The 15,181-nt window shown below is 41.9% G+C and overlaps 1 protein-coding gene across 11 annotated transcripts in view; it reads left to right on the plus strand.

Moving 5' to 3' along the window:
* Window positions 1-6,455: 6,455 nt before the first annotated feature.
* SNX14 (sorting nexin 14) overlaps window positions 6,456-15,181 on the plus strand; it is a 99,011-nt gene continuing 90,285 nt past the window's right edge. For 3 of the 11 annotated variants that reach the window (XM_051854508.2, XM_051854507.2, XM_051854509.2), the window contains exon 1: window positions 6,509-6,799. In XM_051854508.2, coding sequence (XP_051710468.1) covers window positions 6,600-6,799 — 200 coding nt within the window. In that variant the 5' untranslated portion in view covers window positions 6,509-6,599. Of the gene's footprint in view, window positions 6,800-15,181 lie in introns of all 11 variants that reach the window. The other 8 variants (XM_070073809.1, XM_070073811.1, XM_051854512.2 and 5 more) reach the window with 6 other exon arrangements.

Consider the following 15,181-nt stretch of genomic DNA (forward strand, 5'->3'; position numbering starts at 1 on the left):
TAGAGTAAAGCATTTTATTGTACTTTTTTCTAATGAGCTGGGTGGCTTTTGAATGAAGCCGCTTTAAGTGAGTTTTCCTCTTTCCCCCCAAAGTTGTAACAGAAAACAATAGTCATGATAGGAAAATAGATTCTCATTACTTGAACCTACGTGGCACTTAAGCACATTGCATCAATCTTCTTAAAAAGTCTCACTGAAACATTGCTAGTTATCTTAATCATTTATTTTTTACTGTTCTTATTTCCTCTATTTTGATCTCTGATTTCAACCACATTACAGCTTCATATCACATATTTGTGTACTGTTTTAGTATCAAGGCTTACTTGATCTGTTATGTACAGTCTGCATTTCAGCTGTCTGCTGTACACATTTGAGTGCTCTTTGCAATTATGTCTACTTAATTCCTTTCATCATATCTAGTCAAACTTAATCATTTATATTTCTGAATAGGCCCGAAATGTCTTCTATCCAAGTTTAGGAAGTTAAGATCTGACTGAACTCCTTATTTTCAAATATATTATGAGGTAAGATTACATTTTTAAGTGGCACATTCAAGTATACTGTTACACATCTAGCTCTAGTCTATATCAGCACTGATAGAAAAAAAGTGCCACACATGTAATGTATAATTTGGTCCCAGTTTATCCTTTTAGCGTCAACTTACATTAATACTATCTCAAACTACTTGTCTTGTGTTTGGTTCACCCCACATTTCTGGTGATTTGGGAGTTCTAACCCACCCAAAGCCAATCCCTCAGAAATCCTCTTCAGTCAAAATAGGCAAAATCTTGGTGTAGGAACTTTAAAACTATCAGCAAATCCTAGTTTTGCCTTTTGAAGGATAAATAAGGTTATTAGTTATTTGTTTATTGTAGGCTTGTATTACAGCTACTTACTAGTCACAATTTATCAACCTCTACTTAAAGATAACCTCAAGAGAAAAATCAGTTTTAAAACATTTAGCAACATTTGAAAATCCAGTATATGTATTAGCAAGAATCATAATCAAGCCATTTAAATTACTGCTACTCTTCCAATTCATTTTTTGTTTATGGCAATCACAACCTTCCCAACCTCCATCATGATAAAGTTTTGTATTTTGTTTTACTATAGTAGAAAGAAATAAAGCTATGAAACTTGACAGAGGCTACATGTATGAGTAGACTTAAACCAATGTAAGAATAATGCATTGTTTGTAACATTTGAAAACCAGTATTTGAAAAGGAGCTATGTAAAGAATATTGTCAATATCTCAATTTTAAAGCTAGTGAAACCCACAAAAATTATTTCAGTATTGCCATCAGTATTTGTGAGCATTTTAGTAGTGAAGCTTTCTTTAGCCTCAAGAAATACCTGGGTGGGGATGAAATAATCTTTCATATGTATATGTGTTTATGTATATATGTATTTAACTGAAAATGGGAGTGATGGAACTTCTCAACATCTGGGGACAGTAGAATTCTTAATTATCTTCAATTCTTAAGGTTACATTTTGAACTGCTTTATGAAATTGAAGAGCACAGACCATACAGCTTTCTGATAATGCCCAAATTGATACTGTCTTGTGTTCATGTGAGTTAAAGAAACCTTTTTGAAGATACAGAAGGAAGTTTCCAATAAAATTTTCAACAAAAGATTTTCAAAATTCAGTTTCTATTTAGCTATACTGTATTGTTTATGTTTTCAAACTGGCACACACATCGAGTCCTGGCCCTGCAAGCAGTGGCTTTACCCACTATGCCACAGCACTGGCCCTGTTTCATTTTCTCATAGCTGTAATCAGTTTATTTAAATAGGAAAAAATGTCTTCAGTGAAGGTAAAAATTGATTTACACTATTTGTAGATGCTTTGTCAAGTTTAATTTTTATGTTAGGAAATAGCTGGTGAGAAGTAAGAGGGGAGATAGTAAAGTCTTTCCCAAATATTTTCAAAACTTATGAGGTCAGGTGAAAGCTATATTTAAACTTAAGTGATAGTTAACATTTTTTTTTTTAATGAATAGAAGCCATTGTTTCTAACAAATAAGATGAAGTGTTTTCCTTATTTAAGTGATACTTTGGAGCAGATACAAGCATTGCCATTTTATACAAAATAATAATGGGCTTAGATTATAAGTGCCTTTTCTAGTCCCATCAAAGGTGAGTATATCCAAGCAGTTACTAAATAAAATTTACATTTTCTGAAGTTAAAACCAGTTCTACTTACTTTTGTGAGAGTGAGGTTTGGGGATGGCTATTCCATCATAATATAGGAATACAATGACAAGTATGAAGTACATAATCTTTTTCTTGGTGCTAACATAATGGAACCACCCAGAATCAATTATAAAACAGCTTTTACCCCAGGAGTGTTGTGGTTTTTTTTTTTTTTTTTTTTTTTGACAGGCAGAGTGTGGACAGTGAGAGACAGAGAGAAAGGTCTTCCTTTTGCCGTTGGTTCACCCTCCAATGGCCGGCGCGCTGCAGCCAGCGCACCGCGCTGAGCCAGAAGCCAGGTGCTTCTCCTGGTCTCCCATGGGGTGCAGGGCCCAAGCACTTGGGCCATCCTCCACTGCACTCCTGGGCCATAGCAGAGAGCTGGCCTGGAAGAGGGGCAACTGGGACAGAATCCTGCGCCCTGACTGGGACTAGAACCCGGTGTGCTGGTGCCGCAAGGCGGAGGATTAGCCTAGTGAGCCGCGGCACCGGCCTACCCCAGGAGTATTTATGGTTAAGCCACTAACTCTGTAAAGTTGAGTTCTTCCTGCCTTCCTAATGGAGGTTCAGCCTCAGGGGTCACCAAAAAAAAAAGTTAAAAGGTGACAATAACTCCATTTTGAACATTTTGCCTGGAGCCCCATTCAGAAATCCCTTAACATTCCAGTTCGTTCATTTGAACACGTTCTTCATTGTAATGAGGTCCTCTTAAAATCAAGGAAAAGAATATTCAAGTAAAGAAAGTTTGGCAACTCCTTTAATATTTAGATCCAGAGGTTGATAGGAATAAATTGTGAGAAGAGGGTATTATGGAATGTAAAATTAAGGCTATAGAGATGACATTAGAAATGTCACAAAAGGTAGAATGTGAATATCATTTGAAATGAAAAAACAGCTTTGAAAATGCTTCTGTGATGAGAGATTGTGCTCCAGATTATAGGAGTTATCTCTTGATAGGGACTGAAATGGCTCCTAGGAGTAGTGTAAAATGTATTCGCCTATCCTTTTGCTCATACATCTGTGCCATACAAAGAATGGCCCTCAACACATTAAAATGTGGTTTGCACTCAGGGTCATCCAAGTTAAGTAGGCATAGTTACTGGTTCTCAGGTATTCAAGCACTATTACCAAGTTCCTGTACCAATATAAAAAACAGTCTGCAGTTTGCTGGTGGGGTAAATAAAATCAGGTTAAGTTAAGTGAAAGTATTTTAGATAGTCTACCTAGTGCTACATGACTTGTGAAAATTAAGTGAAAGCAAAGATTAGTCCTATTTGTTGAAATTGTCTTCCACAGGCCTTTTCAGAATCCTCACCAGTTGCAAATTTCCCTTCCCTCATTATCTGTCATTTAAAAAGAAAAAACTAATATAGCCTCTATTTATAAACCTGCCCTGTATTATACATCATTTCTATGTGTGACTTGTCTCCTGCACTAGATTGTAAGCCTTTGGAGGTCAGAAAAATGCATCTAAATTGATTGTATCTGCCACCACATCTTAGCACAGTGCCTTACACTTACTTGCTATTCAATAAATATTCATTTAAAGATATGGACATATTATTGCATTGCAGTTTGATGTCTGAGCCCCTTAGATGAATATATGATTTTTAGAGTTAGCATACCTCTAGCACACAACTGAAAATTGTAGCAATTATCAGAAATCTACACACACATTCAATCCTACTGGATCTTCACAGATAATGTTTACAGCAGCACTGTCTAGTGGAAATATAATGCAAGCCATGTATGTAACTTCAAATTTTCTAGCTGCATTAAAGATATTTTATCCCATGATTTCCAAAACAATAGTCAAGTTTTAAAATTGAGTTATTTTACGTTTTTATACTCTGTCTTTGAAATTTGATGTGTATTTCACACAATGCACAAATTAAGGTGCTCAATAGCCACATGTGACCAGTGGCTACTGTATTGGACAATGCAGGTCTAGAATTTTAGGGCAGGCAATAAACCACTAGACCTCAATTTCCTATAAGTTTTTTTTTTTAATTTAATGAATGCATTTTTACATAGATACAACGTTAGGAATATAGTGGTTCTTTTCCCCACATGCCTCCCACTCCCTTCCCCTATTAGTTATCTTAATACCTTTGGTTTCATGTCATTTTCATTTTAAGCTATTGAAATAAAAGCTAATTTAGCTCATTTTTTGTCACTTTCATAAATTGATAAAATTCAAGTGACTTTTGTATTGCATTATGTTTAATAAGACTTGCCACCCAATTTAATCTTCCCTAAAGCCTTATTAAGATACCTGTTTTAGTGGTAAATGTAAAGATTAAGAAAATAGTCAACCTTGCTCAATGATGATATGTTGCTAATAAGTGGAGCTGTTTTCAGAATGAGGACTGGTTGTGGATGTCCGATATTCCCTCTAGGAAGTTCAAAACAATACGAGGTTAGGAAAAAAAAAATTCAAGCTATGTAAATATAAAAGGATACTAAACCATAAGCTTAAAGAGAACATTTAAATGAAATAAAGGTTGTTAATATGTAGCTACAGAAATTTGTATTTAAGGTATGGATTTTAAAGAATTCATGGCAAATGTTTTTTTTCCTAATAACAGTAATATGATAAATTTTTACCTAAGTTAGCTTACCCTGATGCTGTTGGTAAGATACCATAAGAAAAAGTTAAGTCTTAATTGGTGCTATAAAGATATCTAGTTTATATACAACTAAAAATACTGGTTCTTGGTGGAAAGTTAAACAGTAATTTCAGAATAAGCCTTTAGGGAAGCAAAAATTTTAAACAATATAGCACTCAGATGCATAGAACACACTTGATACATGTGGATCAACAGTTTTTGCACCTCAGTATAGCTCTGCCATGCGCATTAATAACGGGTTAAGTTCGGTGCTCAGAATCGGCAAAATGAAATTTATGCTTAAGTAGGTATCAATACGTTTTGAAGTGCTAAGCTTTCCAATGATGTAGTAGTAGATTGTGCAATGTAGGTTGTAGTCCTCAAATGTTTTACTATACATATGGGAATGGCATGAGTATATTTTCAGTGTTTAATAATAGTAGTGGGGATCAGTGAAAGTACAGTTTATATACCACTGTGTAATTGGTACCCTATAACTATCCTACAAAGAAATCGGGCAGTCAAGAATGTTAATATTACATTCTGACTCAGTAACTATTGAAGTTGTTCCTAAAGAAAAATAGTTTGAAATATGCATAAATTTATGATCGAGGATGGCAATATTATCAAGGATCTTAAAACGGTTAGCAACAATGAGGGAAACGAACAATCTGATAACAGAAAATGGCATCATTCAAGATGATCCATGTTTCTGGAATGTAATATTGGAAACTATTCCCGAGACGACATACGCCTTGTGGTTTGTCATTTAAAATCACTTCTGAGTGTGTCTTGCCGCTCCGTTTGCAGAATAAGATCCTAGGGAAAAGATGACAGGAGACAGAGGAGCGCCGGCTTGGGGACGCTAAAACAACGGCTTTGAACCCCAGCCTCCCTGGCTCGGTTATCCCAAGTTTCTCCGTCTCGGTAACTAACTGTGAAAAGTGGAAACTTAGAGGTGATGTCAATGTGTGAAAGTCAGCAGTGCTTTGGGCGCCGCCTAGTAAGTTTTAGCGATTACTACGCTGTCTTCCTGCGTTTCTCAGGAGCAGGGAAGAGAGAACTCGAAATTTACAAATGTAATGCATTACTGAAGAGACTATTCTAGGCACTCTGCCATTCCGCTTCGCACGCTTTTTTGGTTATGCCCCCGGGGCTAGCGTGAACTAAACTCCACCTTGCCCGTGAGCGCTCAGAAGAGGCTGTCCCCAAGGGGCGGCGGCCCAGGGTAACTCGGGGGCCACTCCCGCAAGTCCCTGGTCTGCCCCTTGTACAATAAGGACTCGAAGCTTCTTCTGAGCCCTTATTCTCTTCCTTGGGCGCTGCGCAAAGCTCAGACCTGTTCTCACCCGGCGCTAGACGAGTACGGTGAGGAGGGGTGGAGGGTGGCTGGGGGTGCGCCTGCGCGTCCCCGCCCGTCCAAGGTTCGGATCGCTAAGACTACAGTTCCCAGCGAGCTCCGGTGCTTCGCCGGCAGTGCCCGGCACCTGCGGGGGCTGCAGTTTGCGCTGTGCTTGGGCACTACTTTCTGCCTCGCTTCCGTAATACAGGCGTTTACCGCCTTCATTTCTGGATAAGGTCGGCGGCAGGTGGAACCGGTCCCTTCAGGGAGGGCTCACGCGCCGCTCCGGCGGGCCCCTCGTGCCGGGTGACGACCTTGGGCGTGTCTTGCGGCCGGGCCTCTGGTCGGCGGCCGCGCACGCGCGACGGGAACTGCGGGGGCGGGGCTTGGGGCTGCTGCAGCTGGCCGGGCGGTCCGCTCCCGTGCCGCCGGGGCGGGGACGCGGAAGGTGGATGGGGGTCGCCGCGACCTCGGCCTCCGCCGGTAGCGCAGCATCAGCAGTGCCGAGGGAAATGGTGCCCTGGGTGCGCAGTGTGGTAGGGAAGCTGAAGCAGCGGCTGCGGCTGGACGTGGGACGCGAGATCTGCCGCCAGTACCCGCTCTTCTGCTTCCTGCTGCTCTGTCTCAGCGCTGCTTCCCTGCTCCTCAACAGGTAACGCCGCAGCGCGGGGTCAGGCGGGCGCCGCGGGTTCTCTCCGAGGAAAACCCGCGCTGCTTCGCTCTGTGCAGGCCGTGCAGGCCGTGCGGCCGCGGGACGTGGGCAGAGCGAGCGCCGCGAAGAGCGGCCGCGGGGAGCTGGGCCGAGCGTCCGGGCCCGGAAGCGAGGGCGGAAGGGTGGGTTGAAGTGCTCCCTTTCTCGAGGCTGCCTTCGCGGGAGGACCTGGCCCCGTTCCCAACCTTTTTCGCACCTATTTCTCAAAACCCGGTCTTTTATCGTCGATGCCTTAAAAGTGAAATCTGTGATCGGCTGAACTGGAAACTGTCCAAGGGCAGCCCAGTTAGCTGACGGAGGAGGGTTCGAGGCCCTGCCGCAGCCCCTTGTTTGGGCGGAATCCCCTCGCCCCCAGCCCGTATGCTCTCAGGCACACATCCCGCGGTCAAAGCTATTCCCGCAGTGTCGTGGGTAGAAAGAGGAGGCCATAAGGTTTGTTGAGTCCAAGTCACGAGCAAGATAGTACCCGTCAACACATCCCATGGATAGTCCTAAGGGGACGGGTCACAAAACAAAGCCAGTCAGGAAGCTGAAATTTCCTGAAAAAATTAAAATTCAGTTGACATGTTGAAATCAGAAAGTTTTGTCCCTGAGACAAAGTTGTAGATTTCTGTCGTTTGGGTATTTCAAGGAATAATATCTGTGCAGTAAGTAGTAGAGGAGAACTTTTCCTTCAAGATAGACATCTGCATCTTTTCTCTGCTGTTTTGAACCTGCTGCCCTTCTTAATCTTAACGTAGTCGATCGCCCAGGATAGCAGCCAGGTAGAATGAATGCACAAGGAATTTGGTGACTTAAATTTTCTCTAGGTTGACCGGTTCCTGTGACTGTTAAACACGGGTGCTACACTAATGGCTTTGCTTTTTGTTGATTTGGAATTGAATAATAATAATCAGTCTTAAATAGTGATTGATATTTTTCTGAGAAATGTGCTTTGTGAGGATAAGGTGTTTGATTTTCAAGATGTATTTATTTGAAAGGCAGAGCCACACAGATCTTCCATCCTTTGGTTCATTCCCCAAATGGCCCAGCAGCTGGGACTGGGCCAGGCTGAAGCCAGGAGCCTGAACTCAATCCAGGTCTCCCACATGGATGGGAGAGGCACAAGGACTTGGACAATCTTTTCCCTCCCTTAGTAAGTGCACTAGCAGGGAGCTGGATCCGATCAAGAGCAGCTGGATCTCCACCTGGTGTTCCGCTTCACAAGCTGGAACTTAAACCTCCTTTCTTTAATCCCCTTTATTAAACCCAAACTTTCTGGCCACAGAGGTGTTTGATTTTATAAGTGTGGGAGAAGTGGAATCCTTAGGGTGGAAAGTAATTACTAAGCACTTGCATTCTGTCATCCAGAAGGTATTCTAAGCTAGATTAATAGGTTCTATATAAAAGAAATATCAACTTAATGTAATTATTGGGCTTTGTCTGGGGACTTCCACCCATCTCCTTGTGAAGTGGGTCAACAACCAGGTTGAACTAAGTATCTGAGGTGGTCTACTTACAAAATCATTGTATCCAGGGTTACCTGTTTTTAAGAAGCCATAGGACTCTGTCTGAACTGTGTTATTTAATCTGTACCTTGTATTTCTGTTATGAAAAGAGGAAGGGAATTTTTTTTTAAAGATTTATTTATTTTACTTGAAAATCAGAGTTAGAGAGAGAGAGAGGTCTTCCATCCGCTGGTTCATTCCCCAGTTGGCTGCAATGGCTGGAGCTGCGCCGATCCAAAGCTAGGAACCAGGAGCTTCCTCCCAGTCTCCCACGGAGGTGCAGGGGCCCAAGGGCTTGGACCATCTTCTGCTGCTTTCCCAAGCCATAGCAGAGAGCTGGATCGCAAGTGGAGCAGCCGGGACTTGAACTGGCGCCCATATGGGATGCTGCCACTGCAGGCAGTGGCTTTACCTGCTACGCCATAGCGCTGGCCCTGAGGAAGGGAATTACACATAAATATTACCTCTGAGTGGTTGGGTTTGAGTAGAATTTTGCATACATTTTTGGGTATTTTCCATTTATTACTGCTATAATCAGCAAAAGTGATGTTAAACATTATAAAACTGTCTTAAATAAATGAGTGGGTAGGTATCCTTTTCCCAGGAAAAATCTGTTCAAAAGTTACAAAACCATAACTTCTATAGTGTGCTTTTCATTGTGTATATAGGATTTTATTTAAAAGATTTGTGTGTGTTCATGTATATTCACTATCTCTGGAAGATTATTATGCAAGAAAATCCCCTTTATGTGATAAGGGAATATATCTATTCTGAAATTATACAAAATTATACCTATATAGACAAAATAATCAGGGTATAATGTTAGAATTAGAAGAAGTGAGAAGAGCTTCTGCTCTGAGATAACACCACATGGTGAATGACAGCGGTGCAGCGTGAGGGCCCTGGAAGGGGAGGCCTTGGGAGCTTCCTCAGAGGCTTGAGCAGAGGCGTCCAGGGCCTCAGTCTTTGCCATGGAGCTCGCGGAAGCAAGGCCGATGACCAAGAGTGGCTGCTGTGACCAAGGTGCGCCGCCTGGGTAAGGGCCTGAAGATCGCGTACCTGGAGGAGACCTACCTCTTCTCCTTGCTCATCCAGGAGTCTGAGATCATTGACTTTTTCCTGGGGCCAGCCTTCAAGGCCAAGGTTTTAAAGATCATGCCAGTGCAGAAGCGGACGTGGGCTGGCCAGCAGATCAGATTCAAGGCGTTTGTTGCCAGCGAGGCCTGGATGTGAATTGCTCCAGCATGGTAGCCACTGCCATGCAAGGGGCCATCATCCTTGCCAAGCCCTCCTTTGTACTGGTGCGGGGAGACTTCTAGGGGAACAAGATCGGCAACCCCCACACAGTGCCTTGCAAGGTGACCAGATGCTGTGGCTCTGTGCTGGTGTGCCTCGTTCCTGCTCCCAGGGACACTGGCGTCATCTCTGCCCCTGTCCCCAGGAAGCTGCTGCAGATGGCCGGCATTGATGACTACAACACCTCAGCCAGGGGAGTACTGCCACCCTGGGCAACTTCACCAAGGCCACTTTGGACGCTGTCTTCAAGACCTACAGCTGTCTGACCCTCAGCCTCTGGAAGTAGACTGTTCACCAAGTCTCCCTGTCAGGAATTCATGGGCCATCTTGTGAAGACTCATACCAGAGTGTGCAGAGGACCCAGGCTCCAGCTGTGGTTATAGAGAGGCAGAGAGAGAGAGAGAGAGAGGGGTCTTCCATCCACTGGTTTACTCTCCAAATGACCACAATGGCCAGAGCAGGGCTGATCTGAAGCCAGGAGCCAGGAGTTTCTTCTGGGTCTCCCACGTGGGTGCAGGGCCCCAAGGACTTGTGCCATCTTCCACTGCTTTCCCAGGCCATAGCAGAGAGCTTAGTTGGAAGTGGAGCAGCCCAGACTCAAACTGTCACCCATATGGGATGGGTGCACTCCAGGCGGCAGCTTTACCTGCTGTGCCACAGTGCCAGACCCCTTATATAGTCTTGAAACTTATAGCTGCTAAATATCTTTGAAGGCGTTTTTTGGGAAATAGATTATTCTTGCAGTGTGAATTATGGTGCTGAATCTTACCTGTTGGAAGATAAGAATATAGCCTTTGGACCTTTGTAAGTGATTTGTAGGAAGAGTAGAGTCGCCTACTGTAGTTTTTATTTAATTTTTTAAATTTTATTTTATTAATTAGTTTTTAACAGATTCAATATGATTTATAGGTAAAATTCTAAGCAACTCTAAGAACATAATGATTTTTCTTTCCTCCCTCCCACTCCCTCCTACCCTTCTTCCTTTTCTCTTCCTGTCTTGTTTTTGTATTTTTTGAGATAACCTTTTAAATTTACATTACAGTAGAAAGGCTTAATACTTCATCAAAGAAGAAATTTAACAAGTAAAGTAAAAAGACCCTAGTTTAGTGGGAATATAGACAATGGCTATAAATAATAATTAAATGGGAAAATGACCATTTCACCTATACAAAATACATTTTAAAGTAATCACAGATATTTAAAACTATATAACTAGAACATTCTTTTTTTTTTTTTTAAAAGATTTATTTACTTATTTGAAAGGCAGATTTACGCAGAGGCAGAGAGAGAGAGGTGTCTTGCATGCACTGGTTCAGAGAGAGAGAGGTCTTGCATCCACTGGTTCACTTCCCGGATGGCCACAATATCTGGAGCTGCACCGATCCGAAACCAGGATCCAGGAGCTTCTTCTGGGTCTCCCACATGGGTGCAGGGGCCTAAGAACTTGGGCCATTTTTTAATGATTTCCCAGTCCATAGCACAGAGTAAGATAGGAAGTGGAGCAGCCAGGACTTGAACTGGTGCCCATATGGGATGCCAGTGCTGTAGGTGGCGGCTTTAACCTGCTGCACCACAGCCCTGGCCCCTAGTATAACATTCTTAAGCATTGGTTTGACAAAGGTATAAAACAAAGTTTTGCAAAATTGTTATCTGTAGCAATACTTACATACACATTCTTTTTATTTTGGTTTCTTTTTGTTTAAAACGTGGTATTTGTCTTTCTGGGTCTGACTTATTTCACTCAACATAGTGTTCTCCAGTTGTATCCATTTTGCTGCAGATAGTAGAATTTCATTCTTTTTTATAACTGAATAATATTGTGTGTAAATATATCACATTTTCTTTATTCATTCATCTGATGAGGGACACCTTAGTTGATTCCAAATTTTGGCTGTTAGGAACAGTGCTGCTATAAACATGGTGGTGTAGGTATCTCTTTGATACATGGTGTTCAAGTCTTTTGGGTATATAAGCAGTAGTGGTATTGCTGAATCAAATGGTAAGTCTGTTTCCAGTTTTTTCTTTTTTTTTTTATCTTTTTTTTTTTTATTTTTTTTTTTTATTTTTGGCAGGCAGAGTGGACAGTGAGAGAGAGAGACAGAGAGAGAAAGGTCTTCCTTTTGCCGTTGGTTCACCCTCCAATGGCCGCCGCTGCAGCCGGCGCACCGCGCTGATCCGATGGCAGGAGCCAGGAGCCAGGTGCTTTTCCTGGTCTCCCATGGGGTGCAGGGCCCAAGCACCTGGGCCATCCTCCACTGCACTCCCTGGCCATAGCAGAGAGCTGGCCTGGAAGAGGGGCAACCGGGACAGAATCCGGTGCCCCGACCGGGACTAGAACCCGGTGTGCCGGCGCCGCAAGGTGGAGGATTAGCCTATTGAGCCACGGCGCCGGCCCGTTTTTGTTTTTTTTTTGTGTTTTTTTTTTTTTTTTTTTTTGTGTGTGTGTGTGTGTGTGTGTTTTTTTTTTAAGAAATCTCCACACTGTTTTCCACAGTGTCTGCGCTAATTTATTTTCCCATCAACAGTGTATAAGTATTGGTCTTTGTCCATATCCTCGCCAGCATTTGTTACTCTGTGTTTTGGATTTTAGCCATTCTGACATGGTGAAGTGATATCTCATTGTGGTTTTGATTTACATTTCCCTGATGGTTAGTGAAGTTGATCATTTTTTCATATATTTGTTGGGCATTTGTATTTCTTCTTTTTTTATATATATATTTTTTTTTGATTTTTTTTTTTTTGACAGGCAGAGTGGACAGTGAGACAGAGAGAAAGGTCTTCCTTTGCTGTTGGTTCACCCTCCAATGGCCGCCCGCAGCCGGCGCGCTGTGGCCAGCGCACCGCGCTGATCCGAAGGCAGGAGCCAGGTGCTTCTCCTGGTCTCCCATGGGGTGCAGGGCCCAAGCACTTGGGCCATCCTCCACTGCACTCCCTGGCCACAGCAGAGAGCTGGCCTGGAAGAGGGGCAACCGGGACAGAATCCTGCGCCCTGACCGGGACAAGAACCCGGTGTGCCGGCGCCGCAAGGCGGAGGATTAGCCTAGTGAGCCGCGGTGCCGGCCTGTATTTCTTCTTTTGAGAACTGTTGAAGTCCTTTGCTCATTTTCCAACTGTATTTATTATTATTTTTTTTTGCTGTTGTTAAATTCTATATAGTAGGAACATTCCTCAAAATTACAAAGGCTGTATATCACAAAGCAACAGCCAATATCATACAAATGGGGAAAAACTGAAAGCGTTTCCAGTCAGATCTGGAACAAGACAAGGATGTCCAGTTTCACCCCTCTTATTCAATATAGTACTAGATGTTTTAGCAAGAGCAATTAGGGAGGAGAAAGAAATAAAGGGTAGTAGTGGTAGCTCATTGTGTTTTTAATGTGCAGTTTCTTGATGTTTATAAGGCTCATATTGCAAACTGAAGTTTGGAGTTGTTAAATAACTTGCTCAATCTGATAGATAATGTTGCAGAATGGGACTTGAATGTAGGTCATTCTGATCCAGAAGCCCAGTGTTTCAAGAATTATACTAAAAAGTCATTCTTAACAACAATAATAATAATTATTAATAAATTTTTAAAAAGATTTTATTTATTTATTTGAGAGGTAGAGTTACAGAAAGAGGGAAAGACAGAGAGAAAGGTCTTCCAGCTGCTGGTTCACTTCCCAGATGGCTGCAATGGCTGGAGCTGAGCCAAATCGAAGCCAGAAGCTTCTTCCTGGTCTTCCACGTGGTTGCAGGGGTCCAGGCACTTGTGCCATCTTTCACTGCTTTCTCAGACCACAGCGGAGAGCTGGACTGGAAGAGGAGCAGCTGCGACGAGAATTGGCGCCCAATGGGATGCAGGCGCCACAGGCAGAGGATTAACATACAGTGCCACAGTGCTGGCCCTATTAATAACTTTGTAGATAACATGGACTCATAAATTGTAGAGAATTTAGGACATAAAAATATAAAGATGTATAAATTTACCATTTAACCATTCATCAGTGACTCTTCTTGTTAACATTTTAATCACTTTTACCTGCATCTATCACTTTATTATACTGAGACTATTCTGTATATATGTAAAATCTTATTCCATATACATGGAGCCTGTTTTTAAGTGTTTTATTGTTTTATTTGTTATTTTTGAAATGTTTAAGCATGTTACATACAAAAAACACTCTTAAAAATCTTTTTATTTATTTATTTGTATTGCTTTGAAGGGCGGAGCAGCAGAGAGAAAGAATCTTCCATCTGGTTGTTCACTCGTCATATGCCCACAACAGCCGAGGCTGGGCCTGTTCAAAGTTGGAAGGCAGGAGCTCTATTCGAGTCTCCCATGTGGGTGATAGTTACCCAAGTACTTGAGTCATCACCTGCTGCTTCCCAGGGTGTGCATTAGCAGGGAGCTGTGTTGGAAACAGAGACAGGGCTTAATGCCAGCCACTCTGATATGCGATGTAGATATCCCAAGCTGTGCTATGCCATAGCACCCATCCCTAAGCACTTTTAAGGACTTACTTAATCGTTATAATTACACTATGAGTTAGGTGTTATTATTCCCCTGACCAAACAGGGGTCAGAGATGTTAAGTATTGCATCAGAGCCAGATTTGTCAGTCTCCAAAATGTCATGTATTTTGTTCCCAGATTTCACTCTGTATTTTGTTTCTTCATTTTTCCTTTCCTAAAATAGTAGTAGGTTTTTTTTTTTCGAAACAGTAATATTGTAGTTTTGTAGTATATTTTAGTATTTGTTAGGGTGAAACTTCTCTGTTGGCACTTCTTTTTCAAAGTTGGCTCAGCTTCTTCTGAACCTTTGTTTTTTCATATACATTCTGGAATGAATAGAGGACAAGTTTCTAAACAGCTGATATTTTCATTGTGGTTTCTGTTTTGTTTGTATATGTTGTCATATAATGAACCACCCCAAGATTTAGTGGTGTAAAGCGTAGCAACCTTTAATTTGCTCACGGAACTGCAAGTTGAACAGGAGTTAGTAGGTATAGCTACCCTGTGTTCATTGTGTGTCAGCTGGATTTGTAGGCTTGTTTCCTCACTTGATAATTTGACATGTGACAGTTGGTGCTCGTTGTTGAGAACTGGACTATTGGTCAGAACACCTAAAAATGACCTTTCCACATGGTCTTTTTACCAACATGATGCTGGGTTAGAATCACAAATAACCTGAGATAGAGAGCTGGGTGGAAACCATATCTTTTTTTATGAACTTGCCTTGGAATTCAGGCATCATCACTTCTGCTGGTGCTTAGAAGTGACTTATTAAGGCTAGCTTGTAATCAAAGAAAAGGGCTTTAGATTCCTGCTTTCATAATCTGAAAAATTTTATTTAACTTGTAAATTAATCTAAGTAGAATTTATATTTTATTATATTTAATAGTTCCATTTATAATCATAAATAGCTCTTCATTAATTCAGATCTTTTTTTAAAAGATTATTTATTTAAAAGATTTACAGAGAGACAGAAGGAAAGACAGAGAGAGAGAGAGAGAGAGTGATATCCTCCATCCACTGGTTCCCTCCCTGATGGCTGCAAT

The sequence above is a fragment of the Oryctolagus cuniculus genome, chromosome 5, assembly GCF_964237555.1.
Source record: "Oryctolagus cuniculus chromosome 5, mOryCun1.1, whole genome shotgun sequence".
In the NCBI taxonomy this organism is placed as follows: Eukaryota; Metazoa; Chordata; class Mammalia; order Lagomorpha; family Leporidae; genus Oryctolagus; species Oryctolagus cuniculus.